General features: G+C 42.8%; 1 protein-coding gene and 1 long non-coding RNA gene across 8 annotated transcripts in view; one reads left to right on the top strand and one right to left on the bottom strand.

Moving 5' to 3' along the window:
• Positions 1 to 24,124, top strand: part of LOC138750122 (uncharacterized) — a 38,512-nt gene that overhangs the window by 6,001 nt on the left and 8,387 nt on the right. The window contains exon 2 of the long non-coding RNA XR_011349080.1: positions 7,001 to 7,070. This is a non-coding gene — a long non-coding RNA (uncharacterized lncRNA). The remainder of the gene's footprint in view (positions 1 to 7,000; positions 7,071 to 24,124) is intronic.
• LOC138750121 (WAS/WASL-interacting protein family member 2-like) overlaps positions 14,721 to 24,124 on the bottom strand; it is a 114,232-nt gene continuing 104,828 nt past the window's right edge. For all 7 annotated transcript variants that reach the window (XM_069912253.1, XM_069912254.1, XM_069912258.1 and 4 more), the window contains one exon: positions 14,721 to 22,714. In XM_069912253.1, the coding sequence (XP_069768354.1) occupies positions 22,674 to 22,714 (41 nt within the window). In that variant the 3' untranslated portion in view covers positions 14,721 to 22,673. The remainder of the gene's footprint in view (positions 22,715 to 24,124) is intronic.

Below are 24,124 nucleotides of genomic sequence, written 5' to 3'. Positions count from 1 at the left end.
TGTTCACAGACAGGCTGCAACTCACAGGCTCAGTGATACTTATGCTAATGTTCACAGACAAGCTGCAACTCACAGGTTAAGTGACAAGAAACACCCCTCCCCAACTTGGTCTCCTGTAATGCATCCTTTTGGTCACACAGATATTCGGAATGTTAAAAAAAAACACCACTGTAAGGGGAGTTCCAGCTGTAAACAAAGTAAGCTGCTCCAGAATACTAAAGCTGCTTGGCACTTAAATCATTTAATCAGACTCCAGGCAGCCTTGGAGATCATCACCGAACAGATAGCAATGGCCCTGAATTTAGGGTCTGAAGAAAAACGACAGATACGAGCCACAGTTCAACAAAACCGCCTGGCTCTGGATTACTCGTTGGCTGCTGAAGGCAGCGTTTGTGAAAGACTGGTTAAGGACAATGCTCACAACGGTCAGGCGGTTAAAGACACTTCAGGAGTTTGAAAATCTTCCCATGCCCAGGTTCAGACAGGGCAACCTTGGTCCGGTGTGGGATGAACTAGACTTTTATTGGTAACTGGAGTCTGATACCCACAGCCCGTATAGCAGCTGGACTCACTATTCTGGCCATTATGGTGCTCCCCTGCCTAAAGACTTGTGTGCAGTGTTTAATTCAACGGCCCTTCGGCAGGTCACAACAACCCAAATGATGTATGCTTCCCAAACTCCATCTGATGACGCTGAAGCCGCAGTTCGTTTACTCACTCGCTGGAAAAGGGACCAAGCTTAACAGAACATTACCGAATGGGGATTTACTAACCGTAGCTAAAGAAAAAGGGTGGATTGTAAGGGATAGTGGAATGTGAGGAGTCAAGCAAATGCTAATTAAAAATGAAGTATTATGGGTTAACAAGGTGAAGGGATATTGGAACATGAGGAGTCAAGCAAGTGCTCATTAGAAATGAAGTATTATGGGTTAACTTAAGGTGAAGGGATACTGGAATGTGACGAGTCAAGCAAGTGCTCATTAGAAAATAAATATTATGGGTTAAATCAGGGTGAAGGGATGCTGGAATGGGAGGAAGGGTTATAAAAGTACAATAAAATAAGGATCTTCAAAACACGATAGCAAGTAAATAGCTTTAGCAAGTCTTGGGGATTGATTAATGAGTAAAGAACAAAGTCATGATATTTCCTGGCTAACAAGTTTGCAGGAAGGCACATAAACTGATAAGAAGTTAGAATCCACGTGGGCAGAATTACCTAATGCTAAACCAATCCAGGAGGCAGATGAATGTTAGGGGGAAGGTATCTCTGTAATGAAATGAAATGTATAAAAGTTAGGTCAGCCTCAGTATATGGGTGTATTCCCAGGGTAAGGGGAAGCACCCAACTTTGCATTGTTGTAATAATATAATAAAAGTTCTTTGTTCTCAATTTTTGTCTCAAGCAAATTCTGTGAAGGTACTTCTGTTTCTCACACTATCAACTTACTTAACCTACTTAATTTCCTCCCCCTCTAATACTAAGCGCAGGTGTGTGTAGTGGGTATATGAGCTTAGAAAAGTTCTTTGGATCACAGTCCAATCTCACTGGTTGCAGGCAATTCTCGTACAGTGCACGGAAGTTAGCATTAATAAAGTTCACCAGTCTTTGGTGCTTAAAAGGCAAATGGTTACCATTCAGAAGCATTCTGGTTGGTTTTCTGAAAGAGATTTCTTTTGTTTGACATCCGCATCTGATTGGTTTCCAATCAAACTTGCTGACAAAACATTCCCTCTTTGGAGTTCTCCAGATGATCCTCTTCCTTTCAGACAGCTAGTCTTCTCCTTTGACCAGACAGACTTCCAACATTTGCCAGCTTGTCTCTCTCAAACTGATTTCTGTCTCTACTTCTCTTTCTGGTCTCTCCCTTTCTGAGAGCAAAGTTGTTTTCCTCAGCCAGCAAATATCACATGCTCCCCAGGCATGCTGTTGAATGTTGCTACTTTGTTGCATTTTTGCAAATATCTCCGTTTTAAAATGTTTGTGTCCAACCTGCTCTAACACCACCTCTAAACCTCCTCTAAATACTCTGTCACAGTGGAAAAAATTGTATAATTGATGTCATGCTGTCCTTACACCAATCTAACCAGCTTCTTTCTGAAATCACCACTCCTGAGTCCAACTCTCATCTTTCCCTTGACCTCTGTAAACCTGGTTTCCCACTTTCACTTTGGAGAGGAGAGTACATTTTGGTTATAAATTTGGGTGTATTCCCCATTCAGAATGTTAAGTTTCACTAATTTCAGGTGGGGTCAATTTTGGTTTCTCTCTTTCTTTTAAAAATGATCTAAGCTGGAGAAAACAGAAGAAGATCCCAGTGGCCACTCTGTATTTGTGTTTTAGTAGTTTAATATATGAAGAACTGAGGGAAGGTTTGCCATTGTCTGTTCCAAAATTTAATACATTTGCAAAGTCACAATGGACCTTTTCATTGGATTGACCTGTGCCAGAAGGGGTCTTTTTAGGAAGTAAAGTGCTTCATTTTGATTGTGACTAACAGTGGAGGTCACTTGGAGAAACAGGGTCTTGGAAGCTTCGTGGATGCCACCCAGGTTGAGTCTTGCCTACAGAAGGACCAGGAATGTTATGACCACAGCTCGTCTGGATGGACATTTCTTCAAAGACAAGCAAGCAGATTTCATAGTCTGTAACAGTCACAATTCCAGTCTTCCTATCAGTTCAACATTAATTCTGGACATCAAATTTCAAAGTCCTGTTAGAATTATTTGAATGACTGAACTGAACTTTGAAGAAACCTTTTGGATTTTGGCATGGACTGTAATGGTTTGGATCTCTCTCTCTCTTTCTCTCTCTCTCTCTCTCTCTCTCTCTCTCTCTCTCTCTCTCTCTCTCACACACACACACACACACACACACACACACACACACACACACACACACACACACACACACACACACACACACACACACACACACACACACACACACACACACACACACACACCTGTGCATAGCTGAGGATAGATTTAGTGTTAAGGATAGTTTAAGAGTTAAGACTATAATTTCTTCTTCTTCTTTGGTTTGGCTTCGCAGACAAAGATTTATGGAGGGAGTAAATGTCCACGTCAGCTGCAGGCTCGTTTGTGGCTTACAAGTCCGATGTGGGACAGGCAGACACGGTTGCAGCGGATGCAGGGGAAAATTGGTTGGTTGGGGTTGGGTGTTGGGTTTTTCCTCCTTTGCCTTTTGTCAGTTAGAAATAAAGCTAGTGTTTTAAAATTAAACATTGTCTGGTTCATTGCCTATTGATGTTTGTTACACATGGTTTGTAACACTTCTGTATAGCAGTAAAATATCATGCCATTCTCATAATAAAAATTAAACTTTCTATTCCCCATGTTCATAGGCACTGACATATTTTTACACAGTGGAACTTTTATTGATATTCTTATACATTCATTAATTTCCTGCCACATCTGATCATATGTATTAGTATGGGATCATCTTTCTTTTTTTTCTAGAGATTTGACACTCCATTTATACAGAAAATCCTTTTCTTTCCCCTCCTCCATTGAGTGCATTAAGAAGGGGATTGTCTTCCACAAAGAACAGTGTGAGAAATCTAGCCTGTGCAGCGAAGTCCTCCTAGCCCATAGTCCCATGTCAATTTTTCCAGGAGATCCTTGGTACATTATAATTCCATAGGAACTGTTTAATATGATTGTTTAATAATTTAATAATTTTAAGGTACAGAATAGGCTGCAATTGAAACAGATACTGCAGCCTTGGCATCACTTTCATTTTAACACAATTAACCCTTTCCACTCAAGTTATCGGTAAGTCTCTCCATTTCTGCAGTTTTCTTCTATCTTCCATAAAAGAGGAACATAATGTATTTTATAGAGATTATGTAAATTGTTGTCAGCTGCTATTTCAAGATATTTTACTCTACCCATCTTTCAGTTAAATTTACTACCTTTTTGGTGTCTTCCATATTCAAAATGTGTCAATGGCATTATCTCACATTTGTCCATATTCATTTTATAACCAGGTATTCTTCCATATTTTTCTAGTGTTCCTTGTAATTTTTCCACCTGGGTCTGATTGATAGTCCTGTTGTTTGATTTTTTTTTCTAATTATATATCTTTCTCCAAACTCTTTATTTCTGCCATATATTCTTTGCATAGGATATTATTTGTCCCCTCAAATATGCTTTGAGCATGTCTCATATCAAAAATTTATGATCAGTAGATGGCTGATATGTTTCACAAAATATTTATATCTTCTTATAAACACAGAAGTCTGTTCTTTTAAATAGCATGATATTGAAATGCCATCTATGTAAATTTTGTTGCTTTTCTGTTAGTGGTGAGTGATTTGATAGAAACCTCATTAGGTATTCAGTTTTTATCACTCTACCTTTTAATTGGGAAGACATTAAAAATAAATCAATCCTTGTATGTGAGTCATGCACCCTTGAATAAAATGAGTAGTCTCTCTGTGGGATTTAGTTGCCTCCATGAGTCGATAAAGTTTACACCTTTCATATACAGTTTTTGCTGCTTTCACCCTTGTTATTTTTCTTGTAGATTTATCTACTATTGGGTCCAAACAAAAATTAAAATCTCCTCTGACCAATATATTTTGTCTTCCCTCTGCTTTATTTAAGAAGGTTTCCTTCATAAGTGCTTCATCTTCATAATTTGGGGTATAAATATTCATAAATGTCCATGCTTCATAAATTTTACAAGGTGCCATTACATACCTTCTGGTTTGATCATAACCATTTTTGATTTCTTTAGGTAGGTCAAGACACTTTTCATTTTTCATCATCCCATTTAACCCATTAATTTTTAAAATAATACTGTAACAGTTCCTCTTTAAGAAACATTTCCTCTTTGAGAAACATCCCTATCTCTGATGGTGATGTAAACAATAGAACCCAGAAACCCATGATAAAAATCCCATGGAATCTTCTGAAGAAGATTCCCTTTAGTGCAATTTTTTAAAAACAATCCTCTCAGAGTGCCATTTTCCCCTTTACATTGGGGTCCCCATCCTGCCACTTTCCTAACCACCTTCCTGTCTTTCCAGAGCTCTCTGTGTATATTACGATAATTTTTCTTTTAGCAACAAAAAAAAGACAGCTCAGTGCTACAAAATAGAAAAAAAGTGATATGTCCTTCAGTTAGTCCCATTCCAAAATGGTCTTTTTGATCTTCTTATCTGGTATCAAAAATCTCTTCACAACTTTTGTAAAAACTCTTCCATTTCTTTTTTATTCATGAAAATTCATCAATTACCTTCTGGGATAACAACCCTCAGTGTCGCTGGGTAAATCGTTGAATATTTTAAGATTTTAGATCACATTTGTCTCTCTACCTCACAAACTTTTTTTCTTTGTTTGACCAAGGCAGGGCTGAAATCCTGGAAAAATATTACTTTCTCATTGTCCATCATTAATAGGCCATTGCTATTTATTTGAATATTCATATGCTGCTCCCAAGTTCGCATCCAGCTCCCAGAAACTTACGTCTTACCAGGACTGATTGTGGTCACTGCTCGTTGGTTCTCTGGGTCCGAGGTTCTGGTGAGCCCTTTCCATTTGAAGCTTTGTTTTGTCCCAGCATGTTTCAAATAACCTCACCAGTCTTTCCCCTCAATTCCTTCTCTTAGTCCAATGATTCTTATATTGTTGCATCTGTTGAAATTTTCCAAATGGATGATCTTGTCCATCAGTCCTTTTCTGTCTTTGTCCTATGTTTTTGATTTTTCTTCTAGAGCCTTTAACATGTCTTTTGTTTTGTCCAGCTCAGTCTTCACTTGAGTAATTTGTTTAATTTCTGCTATAATTTCCGATATTGCTGTTAATGCTGATTCGCCACTTGTAAAACAAGTGCACCAAGTTTCCATCTTATTCAGGATGGTGGTTATATCTTAAGCTGACCCCATCACCAGCTCTGCTGGGTTCAGCTGGTCCCAAGGGTCCTCAGGAACTTTGTTTGCTTCTCCTGCCTCCAACATTTGACGCACCATCACCTGGTCGCATTTTATGCTGCCTGTCAGATGTTTCCTTAATACTTGCCCCTTTCTCCAGTTGGAATTGCACATCATTTGCATCTTTATTCTCTTCACCACCCTTTTGTGACCCACCTTCAGCCATTTCCAAGTTGCTGACTTGAAATTCAGTTGATGTCTACTGCAGTGGTTTTCATTGTACCTCAGTAGCAGCCATGTTACATGTCTCCATCCAACCGTCCACTGGGCTGGAGCACCAAACACGCACAACACGAGCACAAAATCAACAGTCCCCAATGGACAAGCAGCAGAAGATCCAAACCATGTTCAAACTAAATAAATACATGGAAGGAATCCACACACATAATCCTACCCCTTCTAATGGCTGTGATGTGCTGCTGTCAATGAGTGAATTTCCACCATGGCAGATGTTAATGATATAACAGTGATTCTTGGCAAATGACTCTGTCAGCATGTTCATGGAACGTTCTTTTCTAGGATTAGAAGCCCTGAACACTCTGAGGACAATGCTCAGACCAATGCAGGCAGATTGCTGTCAGCAGCCTGCATTCACCATTTCCAAAATGGCCACAATATTGTTTTTGGTATCGCTCCAAACAAAAGTGGAAGGTTCCAACAATGTCCAATTTAATCCTGCTCAATATTTTCTATTGACTGAAATGTAGCGACTACTATCCATAAAAAAGCTGCTCAGAGGCTAATTGGCTTTTTACTCTGACCCATCCAAATGAAATCTCAACAAAGTCCAGCTGCCTTTTCCATTGTTTATTCGCAATTGGGGCTGGAATTTGTACATTCTCCTCGTGCCTGTGTGGGTTTTCCCCAGGGGCTCTGGTTTCCTTCCACCGTTCTAAACATTTCAGGGGTGTAGGTTAATTGGGTCTAAATTGGGCAGCAAGGACTCATGGGCTGAAATGGTCTGTTACTGTGCTGTATGCCCAAATTAAACATTTTTTTAAAAATGAAAGACCTTTAATTTTACTTCTCATTTCCCCACCTAGGATCTGATGCTGACTTAGATGCCCAGCTGCACTTCAGAAGACAGTGAAGAGTGAGTCTTGGGTTATAAAGGTGAGTGTTCACAGAGGAGATAAGATGTGGCCAACTTATGAAGAGATATTTCCGTTTTACTCTGCATTAACTGGAACAGAAGGTGGAGAAAAGATTTCCTTGCGTATAATCCTTAGACCCTTTGTAAGTGACCTTCTAGTTCATCTGATTTAGATATCTAAACCCAGTTTTATTTTAATTCTTTTATGTGAGGTAGATATTTCCTGCATACTTAATTGTCCTTGAGATGGTGGAGCTGAGCCATCATCTTGAACAATAAGTTCCCGATGGCATGATTTGGGAGAGAGCTCCAATGATGGTGACAGGACCGCGTCCAAGTGAAGATTTTGCTTCATTTCTGATCTTGTTAATAGTAGGGATCCTGACCTCCCAGGTAGTGTGGACCAGAGTAACTGATTCCATTAATTGTGAACTGGTTTTATTGTGGATTCTGTGACTGCGCTGCCACACTGTTGTCGGTTATCAGGACCTGCAGTAAACCAAAAGTCACTTACTCCATTATGTCAAGAGGGCATGAAAACGAGTTCCTGGAAAGGGGGTAGGGACTTGTAGTGTGTCAAATAACTAAAATACTTGTTAACTCAAACCAAGGCTTTTATTAACAAAAAAAACTGGAGGGTAGTACATCTATGTCAACTAGTCCAGAGTGACCCAGATCTGGTTAGGTGCAGCCCTTTATGACCTGGCCAATAGTGTGGCTACAGCTCTCAGCCAATCATTATAATTATATGCAAATATCTTTGGCTTGGCTTCGCGGACGAAGATTTATGGAGGGGGTAAAAAGTCCACGTCAGCTGCAGGCTCGTTTGTGGCTGACAAGTCCGATGCGGGACAGGCAGACACGATTGCAGCGGTTGCAGGGGAAAATTGGTTGGTTGGGGTTGGGTGTTGGGTTTTTCCTCCTTTGCCTTTTGTCAGTGAGGTGGGCTCTGCGGTCTTCTTCAAAGGAGGTTGCTGCCCGCCAAACTGTGAGGCGCCAAGATGCACGGTTTGAGGCGTTATCAGCCCACTGGCGGTGGTCAATGTGGCAGGCACCAAGAGATTTCTTTAGGCAGTCCTTGTACCTTTTCTTTGGTGCACCTCTGTCACGGTGGCCAGTGGAGAGCTCGCCATATAACACGATCTTGGGAAGGCGATGGTCCTCCATTCTGGAGACGTGACCCATCCAGCACAGCTGGATCTTCAGCAGCGTGGACTCGATGCTGTCGACCTCTGCCATCTCGAGTACTTCGACGTTAGGGATGTAAGCGCTCCAATGGATGTTGAGGATGGAGCGGAGACAACACTGGTGGAAGCGTTCTAGGAGCCATAGGTGGTGCCGGTAGCGGACCCATGATTCGGAGCCGAACAGGAGTTTGGGTATGACAACGGCTCTGTATACGCTTATCTTTGTGAGGTTTTTCAGTTTGTTGTTTTTCCAGACTCTTTTGTGTAGTCTTCCAAAGGCGCTATTTGCCTTGGCGAGTCTGTTGTCTATCTCATTGTCGATCCTTGCATCTGATGAAATGGTGCAGCCGAGATAGGTAAACTGGTTGACCGTTTTGAGTTTTGTGTGCCCGATGGAGATGTGGGTGGGCTGGTAGTCATGGTGGGGAGCTGGCTCAGTTTTCTTCAGGCTGACTTCCAGGCCAAACATTTTGGCAGTTTCCGCAAAGCAGGACGTCAAGCGCTGAAGAGCTGGCTTTGAATGGGCAACTAAAGCGGCATTGTCTGCAAAGAGTAGTTCACGGACAAGTTTCTCTTGTGTCTTGGTGTGAGCTTGCAGGCGCCTCAGATTGAAGAGACTGCCATCCGTGTGGTACTGGATGTAAACAGCGTCCTCATTGTTGGGGTCTTTCATGGCTTGGTTCAGCATCATGCTGAAGAAGATTGAAAAGAGGGTTGGTGCGATAACGCAGCCTTGCTTCACGCCATTGTTAATGGAGAAGGGTTCAGAGAGCTCATTGCTGTATCTGACCCGACCTTGTTGGTTTTCGTGCAGTTGGATAATCATGTTGAGGAACTTTGGGGGACATCCGATGCGCTCTAGTATTTGCCAAAGCCCTTTCCTGCTCACGGTGTCGAAGGCTTTGGTGAGGTCAACAAAGGTGATGTAGAGTCCTTTGTTTTGTTCTCTGCACTTTTCTTGGAGCTGTCTGAGGGCAAAGACCATGTCAGTGGTTCCTCTGTTTGCGCGAAAGCCGCACTGTGATTCTGGGAGAATATTCTCGGCGACACTAGGTATTATTCTATTTAGTAGAATCCTAGCGAAGATTTTGCCTGCAATGGAGAGCAACGTGATTCCCCTGTAGTTTGAGCAGTCTGATTTCTCGCCTTTGTTTTTGTACAGGTGGCATCACGAAGATCCTGAGGCAGTTTACCTTGGTCCCAACAAAGCTTGAAAAACTCATGCAGTTTGGCATGCAGAGTTTTGCCGCCAGCCTTCCAGACTTCTGGGGGGATTCCATCTATACCTGCTGCTTTGCCACTTTTCAGTTGTTCGATTGCCTTATATGTCTCATCCAGGGTGGGAACCTCATCCAGCTCTAGCCTTAGGGGCTGTTGAGGGAGCTGGAGCAGGGCGGAATCTTGGACTGAGCGGTTGGCACTGAAAAGAGATTGGAAGTGTTCTGACCATCAGTTGAGGATGGAGATCTTGTCGCTGAGGAGGACTTTGCCGTCTGAGATGCGCAGCGGGCTTTGGACTTGGGATGAGAGGCCGTACACAGCCTTTAGAGCCTCGTAGAAACCCCTGAAGTCGCCAATGTCCGCGCTGAGCTGTGTTCGTTTGGCGAGGCTAGTCCACCACTCATTTTGGATCTCCCGGAGTTTGCGCTGAAGATGGCTAAATGCGCGACGGAAGGCTTGTTTCTTCTCTGCACAGGACGGCTTTGTAAGGTGAGTCTGGTGGGCAGCTCGCTTCTTTGCCAGCAGCTCCTGGATTTATGGCTGTTTTCGTCAAACCAGTCCTTGTTTTTCCTGGAGGAGAAGCCCAGTACCTCTTCAGTGGATTGCAGTATGGTAGTCTTCAACTGATCTCAGAGTGTTTCAGGGGACGGGTCCGTGAGGCGGGTTGCATCGTCGAGCTTTGCTTTGAGGTTTGCCTGGAAGTTTCCTCTCGCTTCGTCTGACTGCAGGTTTCCAACATTGAACCTCTTTCTGGGGGCTTTATTGTTCCTGGGCTTTGGCTTGAAGTGAAGGTTGAGCTTGCAGCGAACCAGCCGGTGGTCAGTGTGGCATTCCGCGCTAGGCATGACCCTGGTGTGGAGCACATCTTGTTTGTCACTTTCTCGCACCAGGATGTAGTCCAGGAGGTGCCAGTGTTTGGATTGGGGATGCATCTAGGTCATCTTAAGGCTGTCCCTCTGCTGAAAAAGGGTGTTTGTAATGACAAGCCGCTGTTCTGCGCAGAGCTCCAACAGGAGGCGCCCATTGTCGTTGCACTTGCCGACGCCATGCTTGCCCAGGATTCCTGGCCAGGTTTCTGAGTCTTTGCCGACACGAGCGTTGAAGTCGCCCAGGATGACAACCTTGTCGGCTGTAGGGGTGCGTTGGATGAGGTTGCGCAGGTCGGTGTAGAACTTGTCCTTTTCTGCTGGTTCCGCCTGGAGGATTGGAGCATAGACACTGATGAGGGTGATGTGACGCTTGTTTTGAAGAGGGAGTCGCATGGACATGATTCGATCCGAGAGGCCTGTCGGAAGGTTTTCGAGTTTGGAGGCAATGAAGCTCTTGACCATGAAGCCTACACCAGATAGGCGTCGTTCATCCGAAGGCTTGCCAGACCAGTAGAGTGTGTAGCCCGCGCCGCGTTCTTGGAGGCTGCCTACATCTGCCAGGCGGACTTCACTGAGAGTGGCTATGTCGATGTCATGTCTGAGGAGTTCATGTGCAATGAGGGCAGACCGACGTTCAGGTCGGTGGCTGTCAGCCTTGTCTAGCATGGTTCTGATGTTCCAGCATGCTAGCTTGAGTTTGTGAGCATCTTTTGAGGGGGAGGACGTGGAGGGGGAGGACGTGGAGGGGAGGACGTGGAGGGGAAGGACATGGAGGGGGAGGACGTGGAGGGGGAGGACGTGGACCTGTCCTCGGTTCTGCGCAAAGGAGCTTTTAGGTGGAGTGCAGTGCGCGCTGTACTGGCCCCACCCTTTACACCCATGGTTCGTGTGCCGTGGCCAAGCAAGCTGGGACGTGGCAGCGAGGTCCTTGGGTCGTAGGTTTTATATCGGAGTGGCCTTCTCCTATGCAGGTTTCTTACCTGGGCTGGAGGAGCCTGCCTCCTCCTGTATAATGCAAATATACTGTGGTGATAGGATCCCATATTATCACATTCACCCCTTCTTTAAGAACTGATCCCAGGGTGACTAAAAAAAGGGGAGGGAAGACTGGTGGTTCTTCTGGGTTCTTCATATTCTGTAGTCAGGAATCCAAGACATGGAGGAGATAGCATGCAGGGGCTACGGGCTGTAATGGTCGGGTGGCCTGATTGTCCGACGTGATCGCCGTGGTGTTGAGATCGAAGTAGCTGGTGGGTGATCATCGTTGGAGTCTGAGTGAAGGTGCAGGTTCAGTAGTTATCGTCTGTATGCTGGTCTGGTCTACTGCCGTCATCATCCACGAACTGCTGCTGGTCCCGCTGTCCTGGCATGTAACCTGGAGGAGGATTGGATGGAGGTTGGGGGATGAACATTACAATGTTAGATCTGGCTTGGGCCAGGTCCCTTACTAAGACCTTGTCCTCCCACCCGTCCATGTACTCAATATAAGCATAGTGCGGGTTCACGTGTAGCAGCATTACCAGGTCGACTATTGGGTCCTTTTTAGAGTACGGGACATGATGTCTCAGCAGTCAGGTTCAGGGACCATCAGCCAAGCCAGTGTGGCTTCAGCCTGTTGCATGCTACGCTTGTGTGGTGATGTCATCGGAGTGGGCAGGCAGTCGGCGTCGGAAACACAGGGACCTGGTTGTAGTCAGTGCTGAGCTGCAGAGACAACGGCATTAGTGCTGCAGGTGGTCTGGTGGGGCCTGCTGGCGCAGAGGTTCCATTTGGTGGAGGGAGCAAGTCAAAGAGCAGCATCATAGCAGTGGGTGCCGGCTGCGGTGTATAGGCTAATGGTAGCTGTGTGCCATCAGAGAGCAGTGTCACAGCGGCGAGGCTGGAGTGTTGCGAGTGGCACCTTCCTTGTGCGGTGCATGCATCATGACATCAAGCTTTGCCACATGATTGGTTCCTTGCTCTCATTGGATGAGAGTTCCGAGGACAAGTAGTTTGAATCTCGGGAAGGCAGATGGGCCTCACACAAGGCACTGTGTTTTGCGGTAGCCATTTTGCACCAGCAGACTTTTGCGATGTGACCGTTCTTTCGGCACTTCTGGCACTGGGCCTTCCTTTCAGGGCACAGAGATAGACTGTGTTTTTCCATCCTGCAGAAGTAACATTTAGGGTCTGCATTGGGTAGTGTGGTGGCAGTGAGGCCATCGGCCAGATTAAAAGCAGGCATTCTAGTCACGTCGTAATGGTGGGCCTTGCCCTGTGTGTAGGTGTCCATGCCTAGGGCTGAGGATTCCATTGTTTCAGCAATCTGTACAATCTCCATGAGACTGTCTCCTCTGTGCTGCCACAGCCATTAGATCGAATCCCAGCCACATAAGTGTCCCTTATGAGGTCATCAGTGATCCTGGCCGTAGTTTTATCGGTGCAAGCACATACTTTGTCCAGTAACTTTATAACAAAATTTGTCTGTCATTTGTGCTGAATATGCAAGATATTAAGAACTGTACATTGTACAACACTCAAGATGTACATAACAGCATTTGCTGGAATATTGAGTGAACAAAGAGGCTGGGAAGACTTGGCAGACCAGGCAGCATCCATGAAGAGACACAAACAGTACACATTTTGTATTGGAACCCTTTAACAATACCATTTTTCTCCATGGAGCAGCCTGGTCCTCTGAGTCCCTCCAGCCTCTTTGATCAGTCTTTGTGCAATACTAACCAAATTCAATCTGAGCGGCAAACTGAATTTTGGGAATTATCAGGCGAGTGAGAATTTATGGAAAATTATTAAACAAATTACCCTTGCAATGAGCCCAATGGACCCCAAATCCCAGCGGCAAGACATTCACAGACAAGTAGTTATTTAAACAAAAGTTGTCTTTAATCAACTTTAAACATGAAAACTGAATGAAACTTTAACATCTCTATTAACATAACTAACCTAACAACCCCCCTCTAATTCTAAGTGCACATGAATGTAATGTGTGTGTAAATTTAAGAAAAGTTCTTTGGTTTACAGTTCAATCTCACTTCTCCTTCTTCCAAGTTCACTGGTTGCAATTCTTATACTGTGCACAGAATTCAACATGTATAAAGCTCACCAGGCTTTGGTGCTCGAAAGGTAAAATGTTTGCAGAAAGATATGTTGTTCCAAAATTTTCACAACTGAAGTACCACAGTTAGTCACCTCAAAGTCTCGCTGATGAAACTTGCCCCATCAGAGTTCTCCAGATGATAACCTCTTTCTTTCAGGATGCCAGAGTTCTGTTCCTCTTATTCCAAGAGAAACATCAGACAGATAGCACTTCCAGCCATCCACTGCTCTGGAAATTTCTGTTTTCAACCAGCTCTTCCTGGCTTATTTCAGCCATGGCTGTTCAGTCTCTTTCAGTGTCACATAGTAGCTGAGAGAGCTTGTTGAACTTTTCTCTCTCACCAACTGCTAAGAAGCTCATGTGTCTCTCTCACTTGCAAAACCCCCCACCTTCTTCAGCAAACAACAGGACTTATCCTTCTGTCTTAGGTAAACAAAACCCAGGAGTAACTTTTCTGTGATCACCCTGTAGGTACTTGCAAACAGCATTTGTCTCCTCCAAAACAATGGGTATTAATTTCAAGTTGTCATTTCAATTAACACCTACTTGTGAAATGTGCATAAAATTCTCCATAGATCCTACAATGTTACTGAATATGAATTCTTCAGTATTTCAAATGTTTTAAAAAAATTTTTTAATGTATGCAACCTACTCAAATTTCCTACCAAATTCTTCCAATATTTTTTTCCATTATACCCTACCCCCTCATTATTTTCAACTTCCTCATCCACACTACCAATCTAGAGTGTTTCATCAACTATACTTCATATTCTGAAGAGCACTCCAAAATAGTGATGCCTGATAGCTCGCTGATAATATGGCTCTGACTAGCAAGCAGATTTAGCAGGCAACATCTCAAATTAGCAATTTTGTCACCTTCAAGACAAAATATTTTAATTAATGCAAGTACTGTATGAGGAACTTCCTGCTGGTCCAAAATGTATATCAGTCAATCTACGTTACTGAATTGTACAAAGACTACATTTTGTGACATGTCCAAGCAAGAAAAAGTTCAGATATATTTCCACCTACTTCTCATTAGAAAATGGAACTTGACTGTCAAGTTTTCATATGTACAGCCTCTCTGTGAAAGTTATATACATCTGTCCTTCCCCCCCCCCCCACCCCACCATCTTATGTTTTTGTGTTGATGAAGTTGAAATTATTTTTCCTAATAATTTTAAATGTGCAAAAAAAGCATGCAGTTTCTGTGACAAATTCACTTCTAATGTTAAGATAATTATCTAATTCAGAAAAGCAAATGGGTCAAGATTAAATCACTCTTCAACACTCGGATCAGAATATTAAAGTGATTATTTTTATTTCAATTTTCTTGATAATTAACAGAGAACCAAATCCAGCTGGCCTGCATGATACAGCAATGCACAAAAAGGAATTAAATGCTCTAGTTATTACAATCCTCATATTTTGAGTCCATTTTTTGTTTCTATGTATTTTAAACTCACAGAAGAGGAATTGTGATTACAAAATTTTGTTTCCATATTCAAGAATTGCATAGTACACCCCAGACCCATAGTTAGAGACTAATTCAACACCCTTCAAAAATTAACCATAGGAGAGGGATTGACATTCTATTATGTTACCACAAAAACAAATCAAGACAATAAATTAATCCAGTTAAACAGAATTTTAATAATAATGAGATTAATTTTGTTTAAAAAAAATCAAATGCAGAGTACCCACCATGTTTGGCAGAAAAGCTACTGGAGTTAAAAAGAAACCCACCACAGGTGGCATCAGATTACAGATACATGGTAATATTTACAGGACTCCAAACAGGCAACATTCATGAAAGGGAATGTTCTCCTGTCCTTTTATTTGTATGCACATGTGCGCATGTAAAAGAGCAAAACTAAGCAACACAGAGATGCCAGTGCATTCTGTAAGGCACAATGTTTGTGGCAACTGCAAAGTGAGAAAAAACAAAATCATACAAATATTGGACTTGTAATGGTCTGGCATATTATACACCATACACGAATGAAACTGACACTATGTGCACCAATAATTGTGTACAGGGTACTGGCATGGTATTACATATACCGGCATAGTCATTGGTGTACATGCATCAACACCAGTGCCAATATTGCACATTTCAAAACGGTCATAAATCCCAGGTCCTAGACTGGAAGTCTTACACAGAAACAAAACAGATAACTCTGACATTTGCTGCAAAGCAGAATTATTTATAATTCCCACCAAACCTGCTTTTTGCTGGTTTGTCAAGAGCTTACTACAGCAGTACTTATCTTTTACTGTAGTATGTGAGGTGATTATGTGAGATGAGAATGTCTATATAGGATTTTCAACGTTAGCAGTGTTGGGCCAGACTGTTCTGTGGAATGGTCACAAGTTAATAATTCATATGACGCTTAAACAAATAATGGACATTTTCACTTTAACTACATCATTTAAACTGCAGCCAGAAGCAAATGGTGACCTTTGATACAAAGACATGGCATAGAGGGTCAATTTAAATTGCATGCATTTGTACAGTACAGGAAACCATCCTGCCCAACATTCAATTGTACGATAAGCACGAGTACATTGGAGTACATCTGTACAAACCAGCGAGTCAAAATCTTACAAACCAACCCATGCGCAGTGAAACAATATTTAGTGCATTCTATGTACATTTTATTTTCACATTACTTGCCAATTGTATCCAATATGTGTAATTAAAAATAAAGTTATATGTAGGAATGAAAATACCTTGTTCATCAAACAGAAGATTCAATCCGTGCACAATTCAAATAGTCAACCGGTGTTACTAAAAGTACAAACTAAAGCAAGGGAATCCCACACTTATTCTTTGTGCACTTTTTAAAAATGATAGCCTGATTATTGTTATATTGAACATCTGTTCAGTATCTCTGCACACACATCAGAATAATCCTGTGATACATCACTGGGTGAGTTTTATTCACAAGACCTTGAATCACTGTAATATGTAAAATTAGGTGTTTCCACACTTAAAATGCTAACATTTCGTCCAGTAAGTATATACATTCAAAAATTTACATGAATTTTATACAAAACAGGTATACAAAATATTTCTCGAGTTATTCCAATTAACAATTTCAAAAATCTAGTTATTATGGTGTTGCATACATTGGGGTCATGAATTTTACTTAAAATTCTACTGTTTACTCTACATCATACAAAAAAAAACAAATGCATTTTTTGTTGCATAAATTTCCAAGATTTTAAGCAGTGATTTTAATGGTCACAGTTTTGCTATGGAAACGACAAACCAGTAGTCATTTGTATCAGCTCAACTACATGTATTTCAGCATTATGTTAAACAAGTATATCCTATTTTACGAATACTCAAATTATGAAAATTCACTTTTACGAAAAAACCCGTATTCACTTTTACGAAAGTATTTGAATGGGTTTTCGCTTTTATGAAATTAACATCAAATAGTGGTGAATAGGTCTTTTTACTTTATGGCATTTTGGCTTAGATTTGTAAAGCGGGGTATATCGGTATTACAACAATCTTGTCAGTGTTCTGCAAAACAGGATTTGAATGCCACATCACTGGCTCAAAAAATGCAGATTAAAATATTTAAAATCAACATATTGATCAATTAATAGAGCCCTATATTCTCTATCCCTGCTTTATACATGCTAGAATCTTGAATAAAATTGAATAGAAAATGCAAAACAGTTGTATAATTTGCTCAGGACTTCAAATTTAATATTTAGTTATCACTTCTACGTAACGCATAGAGAAAGAGCACTGGGTGCTGGTGGCACCAATTGGAAGAGAGGATGCTTATGGAAAGAAATTATTCCACATATCATTACAGATTTAGACTCGCTGGTACTGTAGTACTATGCATGAAGGTACGAGAGATCAGTGCATTGAGCTCCCATGAACAAATATGGAAAAAGCTATATTACAAATACACAAAAACACATCAAATTCAAAGTGTTTTGGCCAGAAGTTACAACTTTTAAAAAGAAAAAATGCATTTCAGTGCTTATACCTAGAACATAGCATAACATTACGCAGACCTAGATGGGCATCTTCCACATCCAGTAGTACAACACAGAAGACTGCAGACAGAGATTGAACTAAAAATCCAATGTTGGAGAAACAATTCAGTGAATTTTATATAGCAAAGGTAAGAACACATGATCAACACTTCAAGCGAGCCCTTCATCAAGCCTGTTTGTTCATACCTTGATGACCAATCACAAGATCACAAGACAAAGGAACAGAATCAGCCCACTAAGTCCATTGTATCTGTTCCATAATACACTAAGTTACTCTACACTAGTTCCAATTTCTGGCCTTTTCCCTATATCCCTGAGACTGAGGGAAACGATAAGCTTTATTGTTCAGAAGACTTGAGATAGCCCGAATCCACATTAGAGAAGTGCAGAGAAGGGAAAGGTGGCCAGACCTTTTTGGCCTGGGCCCCAGGGGAGGAGTCCAAGAGAGAGTGTTATCAGGGGTGGACCAGCCCGTGCAGGTGTTTCCGCACTCTGCTGCTTGGTAGGGGAGAGTCCCGGGAGAGGGGGTGGGAACAGAGAAGGGAGCAGTCTGGGTCAGGGTGATGCTTGAGGGGTCCTGGGAGGAAGGGGGATTTGATGACTCCTGGAGGATCGACTCCTGGAGAGGGGAGCCTCCAGTATTGCATTCCCATGTGGGATGGACCACTCCATGGTATGGATGATGGCAGGCAGGGCAGTTTCGGGATCCCCAGCCCTCGCCAGGACTCAGATAGCCACAGTGTCCTCGTGGCCATCAGAGCCATTACAAACAAATATTGTGGGCTGGCATGTTTAGGTGTACCGCTTCCATCAGTGGATCCATCTTAATGGGCCCTCACGTGTCTCCGTAGCAGTCCGGTCCTGGGGTTGCCAACCAAGGAGGAATGGAGGCACCATTCGCCGATCTTCTAGGGAAAGCAAACAAACGTTCATGCTGAGTGGTGTTAGTCATGGTGGACAGGAGCGCTTCAGGTAAAATGTCCTGCCAGCAGGACATCGGCATGTTTTTGGTCCTAAAGGCCAGAAGCACTGCCTTTCAGATGGTGGTGTTCTCCTTTTCCACCTGGCCATTAGCCCTGGGGTTATAGCTGGTGGCTATGCCTCTGGTCAGGAAGTACTGTCAGAGTTTCCCACTCATGAACGAGGTCTCCCAATCACTGATGATGTACTCAGGGTACCCGAACAGAATGAAGATACTGCGCAGCATCTTGATTACCATCGCCAAAATCATATCCAGGCAGGGAATAGCAAAGGGGAACCTGGAGAACTCATTCACCACCGTCAAGAAGTATGCGTTCCTATTTGTAGAGGGTAAGGGGCTCTTGAAATCAACACTGAGCCATTCAAAAGAGTGTGTGGCCTTGATGAGATGTGCTTTCTCAGGCTGGTAGAACTGTGGCTTACATTCAGCGCAAATCTGGCAGCGTCTGGTCATGGACCAGACATCCTCTATGGAATACGGAAAGTTCCAAGTCTTAAAGAAGTGGAATAATCTTGTGATTCCAGGGTAGCACAGACTGTCATGGACGTTCCCAGGGATAGGATGTCTGGGGGATTGTTGAGTTTACCTGGTCGGTACAAAATGACATAATTATAGGTGGAGAGCTCCATCCTCCATCTAAGAATCTTGAAATTTTTGATTTTACCTCACTGTTTAGTATTATACATGAAGGCCATGGCCCTCTGGTCTCAACAAGGTAAAACATTTACCGGTCAGGTAATGTTGCCAGTGGCGCACCACCTCAATGATTGCTTGGTCCTCCTTCTCAACCTCAGGACCGTGCAGGGTGCGGGAGAAAAAAGCTACTGGTCTGCCTGCCTGGTTAAGAGTTGCGGCCAGTGCAAAATCGGAGGCATCGTTCACACCTGAAAAAGGAATGGACTCATCCACGGTATGCATTGTGGCCTTTGGGATGTCTCCTGCGATCTGGTAGAATGCAGCTTAGGCTTCTGCCGATAATGGGAAATTTGTAGACAATCAGGGGATGAGCTTTATCAATTGGGCATAATAGGAAAACAGCCCCAGGCACCTTTTCAGCACCTTTAGGGTGTTTGGGATTGGGAGCTTCATAAGGGGTAGTTTGCGGTCGGGATCCAGGGCAATGACAACATGTGTCATGACACAACCGAGAAGGGCCAGATGGTCTGTATCCTTATTGTACGTCAAGTTGAGGGACTTGGCCTTATGTAAGAAATTTGCGAGGTTAGCGTCGTGGTCCTGTTGGTCGTGGCCGTAGATGGTGACATTGTCAAGATAAGGGAATGTTGCCATCAGCTTGTGCTGCTCCACCATTTGATCCATAACCCTCTGAAAAGCAGAGTTAGTAATACCAAAAGGCACCCGCAGGAAGTGAAAAAGTCTGCTATCAGCCTTGAAACCTGTGTAGAGCTGGTCACTCAAGTGAAGGGGGAGTTGATGACAGGCTGACATGTGGTCAATGGTCGAGAAGTCTCTATATTGTGCAACTTATTGATCAAGTCAGCTATCTGGGGTAAGGGGAACGTAGTTGATGGTTTGATTATAGTCAGTCACTTGCCTTCCCCTCTGACCATGAGGACCTGCACCCTCCAGGGGCTGGAGCTAGGGGCTCTAATCCCCTCTGACAAGAGTCACTGAACCTTTGTCTAGATGAACTTGCCATGCTGGCGACTGGTTTACAGTCCAGGCTGAGGTTCGCAAATAGAGAAAGAGTGATGAAGCTGCAGGTCGGTGCCGGAGACTGGGTACTCAATTGGGGAGGGGGACCATAAGCTGCGGATTATACACAGTGAGTGGAAGTTGGAGTCCCCCCAAATGCCCTTGTCATGCTCCTGAACTGACTCTGGAGGTCGAGGTTCATGAGGATCAGTGTACAGAGCAGAGACAATGACCAACAATAAGAAGTCCTTATAACACCATCAGTGACACCACACAGTACCAGATACAAGTCCTCTAGTCTTTTGCCGCCATTGACACAGACCTGATCATTGGCCAAATGGGATTCAAGAGGTCTATGGGTCTTCATGTGGATAAACCTTTCAAAACTGCCACTGTCAGAGGCAGTCGATTTGTGCCCATTCACCTCAATGTGCCTCAAGTTTGTGATCCGGTGAGAGTTGGCTTGGTCCAAGGTAATCGATACCAGGATGGGTGTGTCATCTTCATCATTGATGGCGAGTCCTGATGCCCAAGATTACGGCCTCCATGTTGACCACGCTGCCAATGCCGGTGAAGAAGACAGATGTGACGTTGTTGGGGGCAGAAGTGATGTCGCTGGTGAGGGTTGTTGCTGCGCAGTGGATGGCGGCGGGAGCAGGCAAAATGACGCTCGCCTTACTGCGCGTTACTGGCTCCAGAAGCTCCTCGGCTGTACATGGCACGCTGCTCAGAGATGGGGCTTTGCATCATGCAAACATGTTGGTAGTGACCCTTCCTCCCGCAGCCCGAGCAGGTAGCTCCTTTCGCTGGTTAGATGTCGTGGATGTTTTACCTGTCCACAAAAGTTGCTCTGGAGCTACTGCAGCCACAGTCGAACTGGCTGTCCACATGCTGACTCCCAAGATGATGGCCCTCATGGTGGCACATAGGCCCGCTTTTGCCTGCGAATGACTACGCGTTGCGCTGGGCTGAGTCTAAGGATCTGGCCAGTTGGATTGCCTGTTCCAGTGAGAGTTTTTCTCTTTGAGGAGACTTTGTAAGATACAATCTGACCTCAATTCCGACACGCAAGCGCCCCAGACCAGATCTTCCACGCACTGGGCCCCTTGCACAGGGACTGCGGGGTTCCCCAAATACTGTTCTCAGTGTGATCATAGCTTGGACGAATTCTTCTACTGACTCACCAAGCTGCTATTTTCTGGACGGCAGCAAATAACGGGAATTCATCTTGGACTTGTATAGCATCTGTAGCTCAGCCATCGCCTCTGTGTGGGTCAGGCAGCTTCGGATGGCCTGGAAAGCCCTCTGGCTGATTCTTGCCTGTAGGACCTTCAGCCTCTTCTCATCCAAATCGACCACTCCAGCAGTGGCCTCCTTCTGTTGAAGCAAATGATCCACTGTTCGATGAGTTCTGATACACCTGGGACTTGGGGATCCACCTCTAGCCAATCAGGGTGCAGCAACTTCTCCATTACCGGAGACGTTAAAAATTTCTGTACAATAAATTGTTGGGCACTACCAGTTACCCCAATAATCACAAGGACAAAGACTGAGGGGAACGATAAGCTTTATTGTACATAAGACTTGAGCTGGCCCGGATCCAAACTAGGGAAGTGCAGGGAAGGGAGAGGTGGCCCGACCTTTATGGCCTGAGTCCCAGGGGAGAAGTCCAGGTGAGAGTGTGATCGGAGGCGAGCCAGCCCGAGCCAATTAGCCCACACAATCCATACCATTACACCTTTGATGCCCCCATTAATGTTGGTCATGTGTCCTTATCTTTGTTATATATAAAGTATATGGTTGGACTTGCTGAGTTTCTCCAGCATTCTGCTTTTACTTTCTATCTCCAGTATGTGCCTGGGTAATGACTGCCATTCACTAAAGGAAAAATGTTTGCTGTGGATAGATTACACACTCAAAACAAGCCAGTCAGCTATCTGGGAAATAGTGTCTTTCATTAACCCCACCTTCTCTAATTCACATGTTCTGTACAACTTACAAGGAAAGAATTATAACAATGATTATTATAGCTCCTGTATGTGAAGCGTAAATACATAATAATAAATCTGGTAGCGACAGCATAACATAGTATATATGGCAAGGAAAAATTCAAAGAAAATGTGTGGGAATTTTAGTCTTAGCCAACTGGTCAATATTTATCCAATACTGTTCCATGATTCTACCACTCTATCAGATATAATTACATGAATATTAAAAATTCACGTTAACAAAAACCAAAACAATTTATTCCATGTGTTTAAATTTAATTTACTGTGTAACTGGGACAACTCATTCTTGAATTGCTTGTAGTTTTAAACATCTAATAATCCATGAACTTGAAAAATAATCATCTCATTCCAGTCCACTTTCCAACAGGTCATCCAATTGCAATGAGTACTGTGGGAACCGACATATGTGAAGGTCAAAGGTGAACCTCGGAAATCACAGATTAGAACGCATATTCTAAGCAGATCTGAAGGTTTTGTCTCAATGTAGTGAAGCGGATACATCAGGAGAAGAAAGAAAACTAAAACATCAGTCTTTCAATGGGATTGCAGGAAATAACAAACCCGTTTAGTGACAGATCACCTTGCAACAGGTGGCAGAGGTGGTGCGCCTCGAACAACTGTAACAAAGTAAGAGGGGAAAAGGATCAGAATAAATATTAAAAAAGACTTAATATCTTAAAAGGTTGGTTAACCACAGAAACTTGTGCACAAGGTTTACAATTTATCTTTCTCTTCATCCTTCTGGGCTTTATGTGAAAGCTAAAAACAGGATCTACACTCCCACAAGTTAAATTTCTAATGGCTCTGATAGGTGCATTTCAATTTGATTTTACAGCTAAACTCTCAAAGGGTACTAAAAATTGCTCCTGGGGGAGAAAATAAAATATGGCTCAGTAAGAACTCTCACCATGTGGCAGATCAACCACACATCATTTCCTTCATTCTTTTACAGCTACTAATCAATCACTAACTTCACAGAAGAAAATGATAAATACAAGAGACAAGATTAGAAAGCATACCATTAAGATTAAATGATGAACACAAATTAGACCAAATGTCCTATAAGCCTCCACATAATTCTGAGAAATTCAAATGTCCTCACCTGCACAATTATAAAAAGATTTCAAGTTTTGGCACCTGCACTTCAGTTCTCATGGGAAAATCATGATAGGAGTCCCTCTTATAGAATTTCAAGTTCCCCTGCTCATTAAGAACTATTATTCCTATTTAACATTTTATTCTCTCTGCCTCTCTTTAGCTTATATGTGAGGGTATCCATATTTTTCATATCTAACTTTTCCTAGTTCTGACAAAAGATCATTTATCTGAAATATTAACTGTTTCTCTCTCCACAAATGATGCCTAAAAGTTGATATTTTTGTTTTCTCCAGATATCCTGCATCTGCCATTTTTTTTTTCTCTGTGGCTTTGAGAACTTAGAACAGTACAAAGGAAAAGAATCTTTAATCCAAAATGTCTGCACCAAACGTGGTGCCCAAATTAAAGTAACATTCTGCTGCTTGCACAAGATCAATATCCCTCCAATCCCTGCACATTCACACATCTACTTAGATACCTCTTAAATGCTTCCATCACAACCACCAGCACCTAAAACTATACAAAACATATCCCGTACATATTCTACTGCTCCCTACCACCCGCATCCAACCATACCTTAACCACAGTAGGCAACAGTTATATGTGTTACAAGATCAAACCAACAACCACAAAGAAGGTATATCACACAGGGGTAATGAACAATAACTTTATTAACAAAATTGACCTTCAAACTTTAATTCAAAACTTTAATAACAATGCCCAGTGGTTACCATGCAAATTTCTATAAAGTGTAAAACTGATAAATTCCCCAGCCTAAATAGAAGATATATGATTAAAGTTTAAGTAAAATTTCCAACTAGCCCACAGAAAAACTTAGACACAAATCAAAGACAAAACACAAAAGACTCACAAAACTTCGATCTCAACCAAAGCAAAGATCACAATTGAAGCCAGAAGATCTGTTTGCT

Source organism: Narcine bancroftii, assembly GCF_036971445.1.
Source record: "Narcine bancroftii isolate sNarBan1 chromosome 12 unlocalized genomic scaffold, sNarBan1.hap1 SUPER_12_unloc_1, whole genome shotgun sequence".
Classification (NCBI taxonomy): domain Eukaryota; kingdom Metazoa; phylum Chordata; class Chondrichthyes; order Torpediniformes; family Narcinidae; genus Narcine; species Narcine bancroftii.
The sequence above is the reverse complement of the archived record's forward strand: the minus strand, read 5'-3'. Positions and strand labels throughout refer to the sequence as shown.